At 42.4% G+C, this 15038-nt stretch overlaps 1 protein-coding gene across 1 annotated transcript in view; it reads left to right on the forward strand.

Moving 5' to 3' along the window:
- The first annotated feature begins 600 nt into the window (after positions 1 to 600).
- Positions 601 to 15038, forward strand: part of PARD6G (par-6 family cell polarity regulator gamma) — a 97642-nt gene continuing 83204 nt past the window's right edge. Inside the window, exon 1 of the mRNA XM_050941853.1 lies at positions 601 to 914. Within this exon, the coding sequence (XP_050797810.1) occupies positions 843 to 914 (72 nt within the window). The 5' untranslated portion in view covers positions 601 to 842. The remainder of the gene's footprint in view (positions 915 to 15038) is intronic.

Below are 15038 nucleotides of genomic sequence, written 5' to 3' on the forward strand. Positions count from 1 at the left end.
ACTATTGGGAGTAGTTATACTGAATTTCAATTGAAATCAGTTGAAATATTCATGGTAGTAATATTAAGACCAGGCAGAAATGTTTGCAGGATCAAAACCTTAGGACTGGCAATATTATTGATGGTTATTATGGTCTGGGGCTGGTAACTAGATATTGTGATGGGAGGCTGCTAAATTTTCATGGCAATTGTGCCTGTCAGTAGTTTCCTTTATCATTTGTAAATACATTACACAGAGATGGGTTTGCACCTCAACGATCAGATTTGTATCCAAACTTCTCCAAATTTGCGAGAGGGGGAGGAGAGGAGGGAATATCTGGCCACCCACGTTTTGGCTTGCATGGTTCTCTAATATGCGGACTCCGCAGTTACTTCTGTCCGCACCTCCTACTCTTTTGTGCGACTTACCCTAACTAACTAGGGATTTCAGTAGCAAATCACAGCCTAGAAAGCACACCCTCTGGAGCGGGAGGAGCTTTTCTCTCCGAGAACTGAAAGAGGCGAGGATGGAAGGGGGAGGTCCGCCAGAGGCGGGGTCTAGTACGTGCCACCTCCTCTCATTGAGTCACAGGCGCGTTGCGAGCTCCGTTGGAGGAGCGATTGTTACAAACAGAAGCCCGGAGAGCGAGCTGGGCGGGCGCTCTGATTCGAGCGTTGGGACAAAGTAAAAGAACCTCCGGCGGCTGAACGTGCCAAAGAAAGATACATTCCAGGGTCAGAGCAGCGGCAACAACACGCAGCCCAGGGAAACTTTCCCACAGTCGGAGGCGGCGGATCCTGCAGCCCTTGTTGAGCGAGGGCGAAGAGGAGGAGGAAGGGGGGGATAAACTGGGGACCGAGAAGATGAATCGGAGTTTTAATAAATCTCAGACTCTGCGGTATTTCGATTGCAGCGCGGTGGAAGTGAAGAGTAAGGTAAGGAGACTGCGGCTGGACACAATCTGGAAGCAGCTTGGTGCTTTCCTCTTCTCCCCCCCCCCCCCCCCCCCGGATTCTTTTGCAAATGAATGGAGACGACCCCCCCCCCCTTATCCCCATTCCCCCTCTTTGCGATCGAAAATATTTTCCAAGTTGCAGCAAAGCATAGATAGAAGTTGTTCCTGGTGGCAACTTTTTAAAAGGCTGAGCTGCGTTCGGTATGTAGCTGCGATCACATGGCTCAAAGTCTCTCTAGCGCTCATTTTTTTTTCGCCTGGATTGAGCTGAAAATGTAGAGACGTTCATTTCCCCCCTCCCCCTTCAATCTCTGTATCCACAATGAGTAAGGGCTCTCACGGCAGCTTGTCTGGAGATCTAAGGCACTTACCATGAGGAGGACTTCGCCGGGCAAGTTGTGCGGCCAGTGTAAACTCTTTATTTTGGGTTGCACGTTTCTGGCTCAGTGTGAGTCAGTAACTGCACCTCCTCTTCCCCCTAGCTGCGATGGGCTGTTTACACAAAAGACGAGGTTTTTAACAGGGTGAAAGCCCGTTAGTTCAATCAGTCTCGGCTTAATCCCGAAGGGGAGTGGGGGTGATGCTGCAGCTTTAGAACCCACTCGGTTTAAACTTGATCGTTCGTTGCTTCAGTCTGAATCAAGAAAGAGCACAACGTTTGAAAGGGTTTAAAAAAAAAGAAAAAAGAAAAAACGACTCATTGTCTCGCTTGATAGACATGTTCGGAAGTTGTGGAATTTGGTAAATGTAGCTGTGAAAAGACGAAAACCTCCCCCCGTTTTTCTTTCCCCCCCCTCGATGAAGTAAATCTGAATTCAGTCCCACCTCCCCCTTTACCTTCGGAACGGCTGATAAGATTTTAGTCTCTAGTTTTCAAGCTCCTGTGCAGTTCTCAGCCTGAGTCAGTGCTGTAATGTTTGTTGCACGTCAACTCTGTAATCCTGTTTGAACTTGTTTGGGTTTTTGTAATCATCTGATTATCTAGTGAATTTCTTCTCTTTCTTTGTTGGGAGGAAGGCTCAGCTCCTAAGGATCCTGCTAGAAGTACTTTGTCTGGTGATCCTTCTTTCACAAAAATGAGACTCCAAGTGCATCTTCATCTGTTGCAGTGTATGTGTGCACCTGTGTGTTAGCTTGATGGCTTTCTGAAGAGTCCCCTATGGAATATTGAACTTGAGTGAGCCTGCCTGTCTTGCTTTAGGAGCAAGCCTGACCAGTGACATGGTGTGTGTTTTGTAATGAGACATAAGATATATTTGTAATCTAAGTATATGCTGAGAGAAATGAGGTGGAATTCCAAATGCTTCCTGTTCCCAACTAATAGTAGTAAATTAACAGAGCCCAAAAAAAACAAACAGATTCCACTGAGATCATTTAGTAAGTTCCTGTCTTGTACATGATGCCAAATACACTTTGAACACCTACACTTCCATTGAACACCTACCTGTAGCTCAGACCCTTTAGACTAGCAAACAGAGCCACAGTACTGAGAGTAAGAAAACTGATTTCTATTCCCAGTTCTCCCGCTGCCATCCTATGTGACTTTGAGTGAGTCTCAATGCCTGTGCCTCAATTTCCCCATCTGTAAAATGGGGATAATATGTACACACCATTATAAACCACTTTGAGATCTATAGGTTCTATATAAATGCTAAATATTGTTAGAGAATGAATTGTAAATTAGAAGATCATAGCACACACAATTAGAATATTGCAAAGCAGCTATGTTGAAGCTTGAGTTGAATATCGAGCTTTTAAAATCCTGTTTTCAAGTGTGTGTAACCTTTCTGAAACAATCCTTTGGGGCTGAAATGCTTGCCATTTAGTCTCAGCAAGAAGAGTTGAGTTTGTTTCTGTTCAAAACTTGATCAATGTTCTGCCAGGCACTTTTGGGTGGAAAAATGTTTAGTACTTAAATATTTAACTATGCTAGATCTTTTTTTTTTTAAATATATGTATAATCTGATTTTAAAAGGTCATACTACGTGACTTGTCCTCAATGACTAGTCACTATGCAAGTCTGGGAAAAAAACCACAAGGAATAAAATTAGTGTCTTGTAAAACTTCATACAGCATTCCAGATTCACTGAAAAACCCGTAAGTAGGGTAAGATGGTGGTAAACCTGGTTATGTGTCCTGGTCTCTTCATCTACCACAGTTGTTGTTGGGACAGTTTGATTCAATTCAGACAGCAAGTACCTCTGCCATTGAGAGAGCACAAAATGTGTAATGGTTGCCTGTGGGGCTGGGTTGAGCTGAAAAGCTGCCTTAATTTCTGAGGTATTTATGATTTTGGAGGTGGCATCTCAAGTGCAGATTTAGAACACTTTATTTTCTACCCTCCAACCTGTTTGGTAGCGTTGGAAGAGTGTCAGCAAGCTTGGAAAACTTTTGTCTATCTCCTTACCCTGGCAGTCTATTTCCAGGTGTGCTTGCTGTGAAAGCATAATACATTCAGAAGTGCTCTGCCCACCCAGTGTACCCCAAAAAACCCTCCAGACCCAGTCAGTTGAATGCTTAATTACCAAGTCGTACATACAGTGCACTTGACCCATATTTTCAAACCAAGCCTTCTACTGTTAAACACGTCTAACATCTGCAGATTGGCTGAGCTAATACTCCAATTCTCCATTGTAATATGCAGTAACCTAGTTTTCCATGTTTATTTTCTGTGGTGGTTTGTTTTTTTGTTTGAATAATAATCTTCGCTAGTAGTAAGCACCTGACAGCCTCTTTCTCAGCTGCAGAAACCTTCCAGCTGGGGGCAGGGATAGCTCAGTGGTTTGAGCATTGGCCTGCTAAACCCAGGGTTGTGAGTTTGGTCCTTGAGGGGGCCACTTAGGGAGCTTGGGCAAAAATCAGTACTTGGTCCTGCTAGTGAAGGCAGGGGGCTGGACTCAGTGACCTTTCAAGGTCCCTTCTAGTTCTAGGAGATAGGTATATCTGCAATTATTATTTATTATTATAGATTTATCCCACCAGCCCATCTAATATTTGCAAGTGTGATTTAACGATTGTAGATTTCTGGAGAGGGGGTAGATATACTGAGAATATTTGTTTGGGAGGAGGGCTTTAAAGGTGTCAGGGGAAGGTCTCACTACTGATATCAGGAGGTTATTTTTAAGCCAAGAAAATGAAATGCAGAAAACCCCATTACTTCATTCTTGAAGTAGAATCTTTAAATGTGAGACCAACTTCCCAAAAAACAAACAAACAATCACTGAGCTATATACATCCATAAGTGATCCAAAATACTACACATGCAATGCAGCTGGGTTAATGTTACGATGGAAACCTTAATTCTTGAATTTCCTAACTTTTGTGTGTGTTTAAATTGTCAGCCTTAATGTTGCATTAGTCTAACTTTTATCCATTGTTTGTAGTAACAATGTGTGTTAATTATGTAGCAAGTTCTTGTGATTAGTTTTTGTAGCAAGGTCACTGTTGAAACAACAAGTTCCTTGTATGTTTTACAGAGCTCTTAGGTACCGTTCGGGCTCCCTTCCAGTTCTATGATATGGAGATATATATCTATTTCTTTATTTTTATTATTTTTTTAGGTATATTAGAATGAGGTAGCTAATTCTGATACTTCGGGTTAAGTTGATCATCCAGCGTCAAGAAGAAACTGTTTCCCAACATATATTACACACCAGGCAAGGTACTTTACATTTATGCAGACTTTTCTACCTTTCAATGAATCATCTAAGATCACAGTTGTTGGAGGTGGGATACCAGGCTAGGTTGGTTTGTCCTGGTATGACAGTTCCTCTGACCTGCCTGGAAATACCAGCTGCTCTCCGATTTGGTTTGGCTGGACTCTTTTATGGTTAAAAAAGACAAGTTAAATACCATCTAGTCAATGCAACTGTTCCTGGCAGCTGTGTGGAGACAGCCTTCTAAATACTTACAAAATAAAAGTGACTAGATCCTAAGCATGAAGCTTGTCAAAAACCTGTCTGAGAACTAGAAAGTTGAGTGTGAGAACTCCTGTTTTCTTAGCTACCTTCTAATGCTATAGCCTGTCAAAGAGAGAGAGTCAGGTGGGTGCGGTACAGTATCTCTAACTATAGTGTGTAATTGGTTTGAGATCCAGGAGTTCCCTATTGGCAGACCTTGGATGGGTGGAATCTGTTAATGGAGAAGGTAAGCAGAAGAGAGGTGCCTTTGTGCAAGTTCCTGAAACCATGTTCTTTGGCTTTTACTGACCAAGGTGTGTAGGAGCTCCAAAAAGACTGCCATGGGAGACCTGACAACTTTAATTATGCTTCCTCTGGACCCATCCCCTCTTATCCTGAAGCTGATATCATCTGTTTATATAAACACCCAGCAATCTAGTATATTGCAACCTTTATGATTCACATTTAGTCCTGATTGAAAACTAAGGGCAGAATTGCTCCAGACTCATTAAGATTCATCTAAACCTGACTCTGGAGTTAAACTTAACTCTACAGGAAGGGTCTCGAACCCTGGAGAAAGTTGCTTATTTCTGTGGTTGCCCTCTGAGGAAACAAATAGTCATGAGCTCCTCTTCACATCCTTCATATCCCCTGAGAGCAGGTGATCTGATTCTCAGACACTATTCCTGTCTTATCAATATCAGAAATGAGTGATATTAAAAAATAGGCCCATGTGTCTCCCCAGTGTTGGCAACCTCTAAGCTTCATTGAAAATCTAGAAGGTCAGATTTTCAGCTGGTGTAACTCAGCTCCTTTGACTTCAGTGGTGCTATGCTGACTTATGCCATCTGAGAATCTGGCCCCAGAGCATTTTTCAACTGCATCTGCCACTTGATTCCCTGAATATTTAATATCCTATGTTTATCCACAGGGAATATTCAAAGCTATAGATTCTCTGGCTAAAGGCCCTTAATAAAATGAATGATGTTGTGAATGCTGTGAAGTATTCATAAAACAAGTCAGAACTGATTTCCTAGTGCAAGTGGCTTGCCATGGTATGGTGATATGATGTCTTTTCAAAGGCTAAATAAGATGAAACAACAAACAAGCTGTCTTCATACACTCGCATCCTCAGATGAGGTTGATTGCTGAAATCTTTAATAGTTCTGCCTGACTTCTCTCTTCCTTATCCCCCTTCATCCCCTCCAAAAGAAACTAGCAAGGGCTTTATATCTTGTTGGTGGATGGGATAGTGGGGGAAGGGGGAACCTGTTAGTAACTTCTCCTAGATAGATATGGAATTAATATTTTTTTTACCCCCTTTTTTTTTTTGTTCTGTGTTTTTCTCTAGAGCATAAAAACCAAAATACCCACAGCCTATTGAGGCAGATAGTATCTACATCTGTAGCTCAAGATAAACTTCTGAGCTCCAAGGTTAGGCAGGAATTTCAAATTCATAATCTGAAGTAATCTTGCCAGATCATAACTACTATTCTCTTCTGCATCTTGCACTCCTCTGTCAGGTTGCTAGCAAGCAGAATATCCTTTTCCCTTTTGAAGATGTTGTCTCAGATTACTGTCTTCTGGAAATAATTCTAAAAGTATTTTTTTTTCCCCACTTCCCCCCTCTCCCTCCCCCCCAACCTCTTCCCTAAACTTTTAAAAACTCCAGCTTGCTGGTAGATCCCATATTAGAAAACAAACGTACCCCTTACTCTTAATGCATTTCCTCTCCATTCAGATTTTAAAATCCCCCTCCCAAGCACTAAACCTATTATCTTCTTCTTGTGTGAAACCCTGTGCATAGTTGTGATGTTCTAGAAACACAACAAACTTTTGGAGAGAGATCCCTACATCCACCATGAAATATTCATTCACTTGTACCGCTTAAAGGGTGAAAACTGACAACTTCTTAAAATAAGAGGTTGTTGGGTTTGTTTGTTTTTTTTTGTTTTTTTTTCCAAAACTGAATAAGAAAATTTTGTTTGGATTTTTTTGAATAATTTTCACAATTCCTCAAATGCGGACCTAAATGGCAGGATACATATGGAGAACACAAGTCTCCATTTCTTTTCCATCCAGCAAGACATTCTGGAATATTGTAAGTTTTTTTTTTAAAACGTCTATAATAACCTGTAAAAGCAGCAAAGAGTCCTGTGGCACCTTATAGACTAACAGACGTATTGGAGCATGAGCTTTCGTGGGTGAATACTCATGCATCTGGCGAAGTGGGTATTCACCCACAAAAGCTCATGCTCCAATACATCTGTTAGTCTATAAGGTGCCACAGGACTCTTTGCTGCTTTTACAGATCCAGACTAACATGGCTACCCCTCTGATACTATAATAACCTGGAGGAAGTTACTTGACTCAGTTGTCGCTCTTAAAGCATAAATCTTAAAACCAGAACCTTCAAGTTTGTCTCTCGTCAGATTCTGTTTAAACGAGTCAGAGACGTGTATCATCCTCACACAAAGGCTATGGCTACACTAGAGAGCTTACAGCTGCACTGATGCAGCTGTGCCGCTCTAAGCTCTCTAGTGTAGCCACTCTAAGTGTTGGCTTAATTAATGAGTGGCGGTAGCTGTGTGGGTGGGAGAAGCTCTCCTGCTGAAATAGCACTCTCAACTTATGCTGACTTAAACGCAAGTGTGATGTCACTCCGGGGGGTGGCTAATTCACACCCTTGAGCAACATAATTTATATCAATTTAAGTTGTAGTGTAGCCATAGCCTGACCTTGTTTCCTCTTGACTAAAGGTACAAGCAGAAAAGTAACTTGAGAAGGGTCTTCAATCTTTCTAGAGTGGATATAAATCCACTTTGTGTGGGTTTTTTTGTTTTGTTTGTTTTTTTTTAAGCGACTATAAAAGGAAAAACCTCTTCAGGAGATGCTTAATTGCCAAATCTGCTTATCAGAAAATTAAACTATTTTTTAAATTATGGTTAGGGTTGTGATAACATCCCCTTGCAAACAGCATTGCTGTCATGTGCAATGACAAATTACTACCAATATGAGGAAAAGTGACAAAGTTCTGTTTTGTCAAGTTGATTGACCTTTTTATTAATAGTCACACTTATTACAGGCAATCGTAAAATGTAAATAGTAATAAGTACAGTAGATCTATTTGTTATATCTAATATTCCACTTCATCCAAATCCAGTATTCAGTTACTCAGTGTTCTATCAAAGGTGGTAATTAGATTTTTAATATGCTTCTAAGATTGACATTCTGATGTGTCTAGTGCACAAAAAATGAAGCTCATGATAGAGTCAGGCCTTCCAGTAAAGAGCACAGCTCTTCAGAAACAGTGATCTTCTCCTGCACAATGAACACTGTGGATTAAAGTGTATGTCTTGGATCTCTGACACGTGCAGAAGTCAAATAGTCCTCCAGCAATTCTGCCCCATTAAAAACATTTGCTAGGGTGGAGAAACACTCAGACAATTTGTGGTTTGTCCTGCTAACATTGCTGCTTTTTATGGGAATGTGTGCCCGTGCAAAAGACACTCAGCTGCAAAAAGTCTTTTTTTTTCTATTTTTAAAAAATCAGTGTTACTACTGTACAGACACCTTAGCAACTGAAGTCTGATGTTCCCACATAAGCATTTTGAAATTAAACACGTTTTTATTGCAGCTATATATTGTAATATTATCTTACAACCTTTAGCATTCCAGTAAAAACAAATTTGTCTTTACCAATCCCCGTTAAAGAGAATGAAAATCTTAGAGGACTGCTTTTACTCCCTTTTGACTTTCATGGGAGCAAGTTATATGTAAATTGGTGCTGGTCAATCCTCAGTAGCCTGATTGATCGATTGTACCTTTATCCTAGATTACATAGGTGCTGACTTCTGGTTTTCCTGGAGGAGGAGAGAATTGCTCAACTCCTCCCCAAAAGTACCCACCGCTTTCTGCCTGCTGCAAGCCCCTCCCCCAGCCAAACAGCTGTTTGCCAGCAGCTACTGATTAGATCTTTGGCAGTGCCCCCGATTAGCTCACTGGGCATGCTGCCAAACAGCTGTGCTGGTGGGTGCTGAGCACCCACGAGATAGATAGATATAAAAATAATGTTTTTCTTGTGGGTGCTCAGCCTGTACTAGATTATAATGTCCTTCTACAGTTAAGAGCTCCTTGAAAATCTTGGTTTTTAAAAGAATAAGCTTTACCTTTTTAAATCAATATTCAGGTACACTACTAAAAATGTGATGCTTTGAACCTCCAGGATGTTAACACAGATTTTGTGCAATGTTTTGGAATTCTTCCTGAAGTCAGATCATATCTCTGGTAAATAGTCAAACTAAAATGAACTCTGTCAAAAATAATGTGACGAAGAATACGTTTATTTAACTTCTTGTTCTAAGTTTTCAAACAGAAGTGATTGTATCCAAACCATATGTAGTAGAGTCTTGGAGAAAACCACAATATATTGCTGCCATCTTAAATTAAAACAGAATGCCAGAGCAAGATTGACTTCAGTCATTCTGGATTAGCTGTATTTTTATTTCTGGATTTCCACAAAATCCAGTTGCAGAGTCAAACAAAAACAAAAAAACAAATACAGAACACACCTGGCATGTAAAGATTAATATTTCATGTGAGCTGAAATAGCAGTTTATGTAACTGGTTCAATAGGCTTGTCCCCCAAAAACTCTTGAGCACTTCAGGGCAGGTACTATCTGCCTTTGTGTATTATATAGCACCTACCATGCTATCAGTGCCAAGCAAATAGAGTAACGTCTTCCCCGTTTTATTGTAAGCATTCATTCTGATACTGGTAAGGTTCCTTTAAGAGGTCACTTCTGTGAAACTGATGCATTAACCAGTCAGTAGTTTAGATCCTGTAATCTTGGCAGCAGCAAAATGCCAAGGAATTGTTGAGCAAAATGGAGAGCATCAATGGAGAAGGGTTTCCACTCAGCAAATGATAAATACAGTACATCTGCAACAGGTTTCGTGGAGGATGGAGGGAAAGAAATATGTTTGACAGACTTATTTGAGGATGATGGTGGAGGGAAGAAATGTCTTGCATCTTCTCTTCTTTCACCGTCCTGATAACCCACTCTGTGGAAAACTTTAAGGAGCTCAAACTTTCAATCCCTTCCTAATCTGAAAGATTAAGATTCCATCTTCCTTGTATGTACAGGGCCTACGATAAGGGGCAGCACCAAGTACAGTAGTGATTGTAATTGGGTCATGATCCGTTTCTGTAACCTGGCTACAGCAAGCACAGTTGAATTGTCCACGCAGCAGCGTTTCTTACACCACAGAACCCCACTGGGCTGTGTAACTGTATTTTCTGAGAGAACTTGGGCAGCTGGTGCCTGCTGGAAATACACATGAGGCAATGTGCTTTGGGATGTCCTGTCCCAGGATGTGTGATGGAGTGCCTACCATATCATTTAGACAAACTGCTATGGGGTCCTGACTACACTGGAAAGTAGATACTGGAAAATTTAGTTGCTGGAAGATGGCCATGTGCCATCCTGTTGCTGGTGAAGGCAGCATATTGTTATTCATGTGGTTACCATGTTAAATACAGTTTCTGCAAATGTTGTCAGATACCCATTGGCTAGAACAGTGGTTCTCAACCAGGGATACACATACCCTTACGCAGAGGTCTTCCAGGAGGTATGTCTGCTCGTCTAGATATTTGCCTAGTTGTGCAATAGGCTACGTGAAAAGCACTAGCAAAGTTAGTACAAACTAAAATCTCATGCACACAGTAACTTTATAATCCTGTTCTTTGTATTATATCAGTGTTTCTCAACCTGGAGGGGCAGGTTGTGATTTATTTTATAATTATATGATAAAATGAAGAAAAACAGTTTTTCAGTAATTCTGCACTGTGACACTTATGTCTGATTTTGTAAGTCAGTAGTTTTTAAGTAAGTGAAACTTGGTACGCGAGACAAATCAGTCCCCTGAAAGGGGTGCAGTAGTGTAGAAAAGTTGAGAACCACTGGGCTAGAAGACTAAACCTACTAGCATCTATCTAGGGCCTAATCTGGTGGGGATCTTGCACATCACTATTCATCTTTTTTTAGTCTCTGGTGGTCTTCCTGCAACACTGGCACAAACCTCTTTAGTGAGGGCCTTCAACGGCAGGACCTTTTAAGAATGCCCCTGAAAACTAATATTGAGAACTTGCTTACAGCCTAAATAGAACTGAATTACTGCAACCTTCACTTAAAACTGCTACTAAAATTGATGCAAGTTTTGCCTGGCAGAGGGAGTTCAGTGGTGGTGTTGCCGTGTTGGTCCCAGGATATTGGAGACACAAGGTGGGTGGGGTAATGTCTTCTCTTGGTGACAGAGACAAGCTTTCAAGCTATGCAAGGCTTTTCTTCCGCACAGGCCCCAAAAGATAATTTGTTTCATGCATGCAATTAACACTTGCCGTCCTCAGTGATCCCTTGTAATTCCTCTTTAACAGACTTGATTTCTCTCTCTCTTATGTTTAGCCTGTGGTTAAAAAACAAGAAGTGTAAATTCTGCCCTAGTCTTATAATTAAGGACAACTAGGCTAACAACAGAATGGACCTTCCATGCTCGCTACCCATGACTGAATGCAAACCTCAGAATACAGGGTTAAAGCTGATCCCAGCAGAATTTCTTCAGGCTCACTTAGTAAATTAGAAATGTGTAAGAGAAGGTGGGTGTGGCTCTCAAATCCCATAGCCATCCTGCCTGAAGACATCTCTCCTGCTTCCATTCTACACAGTCGTTCCCAATTACCAGTCAGGTTTGGTCAGATGTGAGCCTAAAATGACTCTGATAGTTGTGTGTGCTATAAACATAGGATTAAAAAGGGAAGGCTCCAGTAGGGTAGAAAAGAGGGTTTAATTGCTTTTGTAACCAGTTAGGGTGTGTCTTCATTGCAGGTTTAACTCAGGCTCTCATCTGGGTTTTAGCTCAAATCTCCCTACCATCTGCACAGAAAAACCTCTGATCCAGGTTTGAAAATGCTTTAAGTCTGGCTAGCTGCGATGGCTGGGATGGATAAGAGTCCAGGCTTCACTTTAACTCAGGCTGAATCTCACCCATTTTGCAATGAGTATGCAGACTCCACCAGAGCCTTCCCACAATTCCTCTCACCCCTAAAGGACGGACAAGTTCCCTTGCAATTGACTGGGAAAGAATCCTAAAACATCTCAGTACAAAGAACCATCGGCTGTGCACCCAGATACACCTGTAAGAGGCAACCTCACACTCAGGCTAATTTTGGTGCTCAGGCCTGGGTGCCAATCACCTGGGTTAGCTGTGTAGTGAAGGCATAGTCCAAGTCATAGGCACCGACTCCGTGGGCGCTCCGGGGCTGGAGCGCCCATGGAGGAAAAATTAGTGAGTGCTTGGCAGCCAAGCTGCCCCTGCCTTGTCTTCTCCCCCCTCTTCCCAAGTGCACTGCGTCTCTGCTCCTCTCTCTCCCTCCCAGCACTTCCTGCCACCTAACAGCTGTTTGGTGGCACTTAGGACTTTCCCGGAGGGAGGGGGAGGAGTGGGGACATGGTGTGTTCAGGGAAGGGGGCAGGGACTTTGGGGAAGGGGTGGGATAGGGGCAGGACTGGGACAGGGGCAGGGGAGGGTCAAGCACCCACCAGGCAGAGGGGAAGCTGGTGCCTGCACCCCAAATGGCATGGTTGGCTGTAAAGGTGGCTTATATCCACATGGTTCAATCTCTGTTAGTAAACGTCAGCTAAGTGTCTTGCTGCTGCTTGAGGCCTAAGCTAGTTTGGTTGCTTTCCTGTGATTGGTTTGGTGAACTGCTTTTATTTGCTTTCAGCGTTGGTGATAAAACACTAACCATGTATGTATGGTTTATGGCTGGCCCTCTTCATCAGAGCTGTCTATGTAACAGGACTTCTAGAGGATATCGCCCCACATGCTTCTTGCACCATGCTGTGAGCATGGCCTCCTGCTGCTCTGTTCCATGCTGAAGTAGTGTGGCATAGCTGTTCGTGCTTGTGTTGCCTGACTTTGTTTCAGTGCTTAGTTCAGCCACACTTGAAAGAGAGAGGGGGGAGCTGCTATGAGAACACAGACTGTTTGTCAACTGGCTACAAAAGCTGAGTTGAACTTCTGCTGTGGACAGGGCCTACATTCCACCTTGATGCAACAATCACTAGAGCTGTTTGCAAAATTTCATTCAGAGTAAATCATCATTTTATTTATTATGTATTGTGCCTAAGAGTCCCAGTTGTGGAACAGGACTCCTGTTGTGCCAGGCGCTATACAAACATAGATCAGAAATACAGTCCCTGCCCCCAAAGAGCTTGTAGTCTAAGTAGAAGACAACAGATGAGGGAAGTACAAGTAAACTGTGAGGCAGTATTTGTCAGCATGATAGGCAATGGTCTCAGTATACATTAGGCTTGGCTTTACCCTGTCCCCAGTTGTATTTTATTTCTACTAGACTGGTTACTAGCGTCTACAAAATTGTTAGCCCCTCCCACTCATTCCACTAAATATCCATTTGCTGAAAGCTGACTTTTGCCACTTGCTCCAGAACATGGTAAGTGTAATTTATTAGGTAATAGACTGATAGATTTTTATGGCCACAATTAATGATTTGGATGAAGCTGCCGCTTCTACACGATCAACTTCGACTATGCATTTGCAAAGTTTAAATACTCAGACTAAAAATTTGCATATATGAAGATAGCCAGTCTCCTTATTTATATTCCCATGCTGTATCCGTCGCCATGGTATCTGCGTACCTTCCAGCGTTAAGTCAAATAAGGAGAAAATTAAGGAGACTTGGCCATGTAGAGCGTGTGGTAGGGGTGTGGTGTCTTTGTTTTTGTTTTGATTTTTGTATAAGTTCATGTTCCTTTTATTCTGTTTGAAGAGTCTGAGCCAGAGAAGCGCTCCCAGCGAGGGAGGAAGGGGAAAAGTCAGTCTTCTCAGCATTCTTTCCTTGCTCAGCTGAAGGCCAACAGAGCTGGAGTTCAAGCACCTTATGTGACCTTATTCTTCAGATCCTCTGGTAAAGAGGGAAGTGAAGGCCTCGTATTTCTACTGTTTGTAGCGATGGGGGGAGAAGGAAAACTTCTTAAATATTTTGTGTGTAGATGGGAGCGGAGTGGCTTTGTATTTCAATATGTTAGTATTTCAGTAGCTCCTAGAAGGAACCAAAGAAGTTTGGGGGCCCCATTATCGTAGGCACTGCACACAGACACAGTGAGACTGGCCCTGCCTTGACGAGCATACAGCCTAAATACACAGACATTGGGAATGGAAACAGGTGCAGTGACTTACCCAGGGTCATCCAGCAGATTAGGGGCAGAGCTGGAAATAGAACGCAGTCTGCTGACTCCGACTGTAGGGCCCTGTGCACTAAGCCATGCTGCCTCCAAAAGCATGAGCCGCGATTGCTTGAGCTAAAGGATTAGTTCCACCATAGAATTTGAGAGTCGCCATTGCAGGTGGCCGTTAAGGAATGAAGCAGCATTCTGAACATTTGTAGAATGGAACATAGTTTAAAAAATAATCCTTACGCTGTTACTCTTGTTTTTTCTTGCCATGGAGAGATGATGCCCATCATGGCACACACACCATTTAGGGGCCTATTCATTACTGTTGGTAATGTGAAGTTCAGCATATTTAAAAACTGAACTCAGGACTAATTTCTGATATGCATAAGAGTAGAACTTTCAAGAATACTCAGTGATGGCTGGCTTCTGCCCCCATTAAACTCAGTGGGAGCAGACTCCCATTGAAGTCCACAATAAAACTCCTGCTGACTTCAGTGGGAGCAGAATTAGGCCATCACTGACTGATAGCTGTTGTCTGTGGAGCGTACAGCGTTAACTGAAGCCCAGGTTGTTTTTCTTTCTGTATCTGAGATCCTGCTTCATGAGAAGTAGGCGGTTAATATAATTCATGTTTATTGTGAAATGTTGGTCTTTGAAGAGGTTAAGTCTTATTAGAAAGAATTGCCCAAACTCACAGCTAGAAATAAACTTTTAAGGTCAGGCAGGGAAATAGCACTTAGTGCTTCATTTTTTTCTCTCTCCCATAAATGTTTTGAATGGAAAATTTTTAAACTAGTGTGTCTGTGTTCAGGGCTGGCTCTAGCGTTTTTACCGCCCCAAGCGCCCCCCCCCCCCCCAAGTCACGATTGGCACTTCGGTGGCAGCTATACTGCTGACGCTTCATTGTTCGGCGGGAAGTCCTTCCCTCCGAAAGGGACTGAGGGACTTGCT

This window comes from Gopherus flavomarginatus, chromosome 2 (assembly GCF_025201925.1).
Source record: "Gopherus flavomarginatus isolate rGopFla2 chromosome 2, rGopFla2.mat.asm, whole genome shotgun sequence".
In the NCBI taxonomy this organism is placed as follows: domain Eukaryota; kingdom Metazoa; phylum Chordata; order Testudines; family Testudinidae; genus Gopherus; species Gopherus flavomarginatus.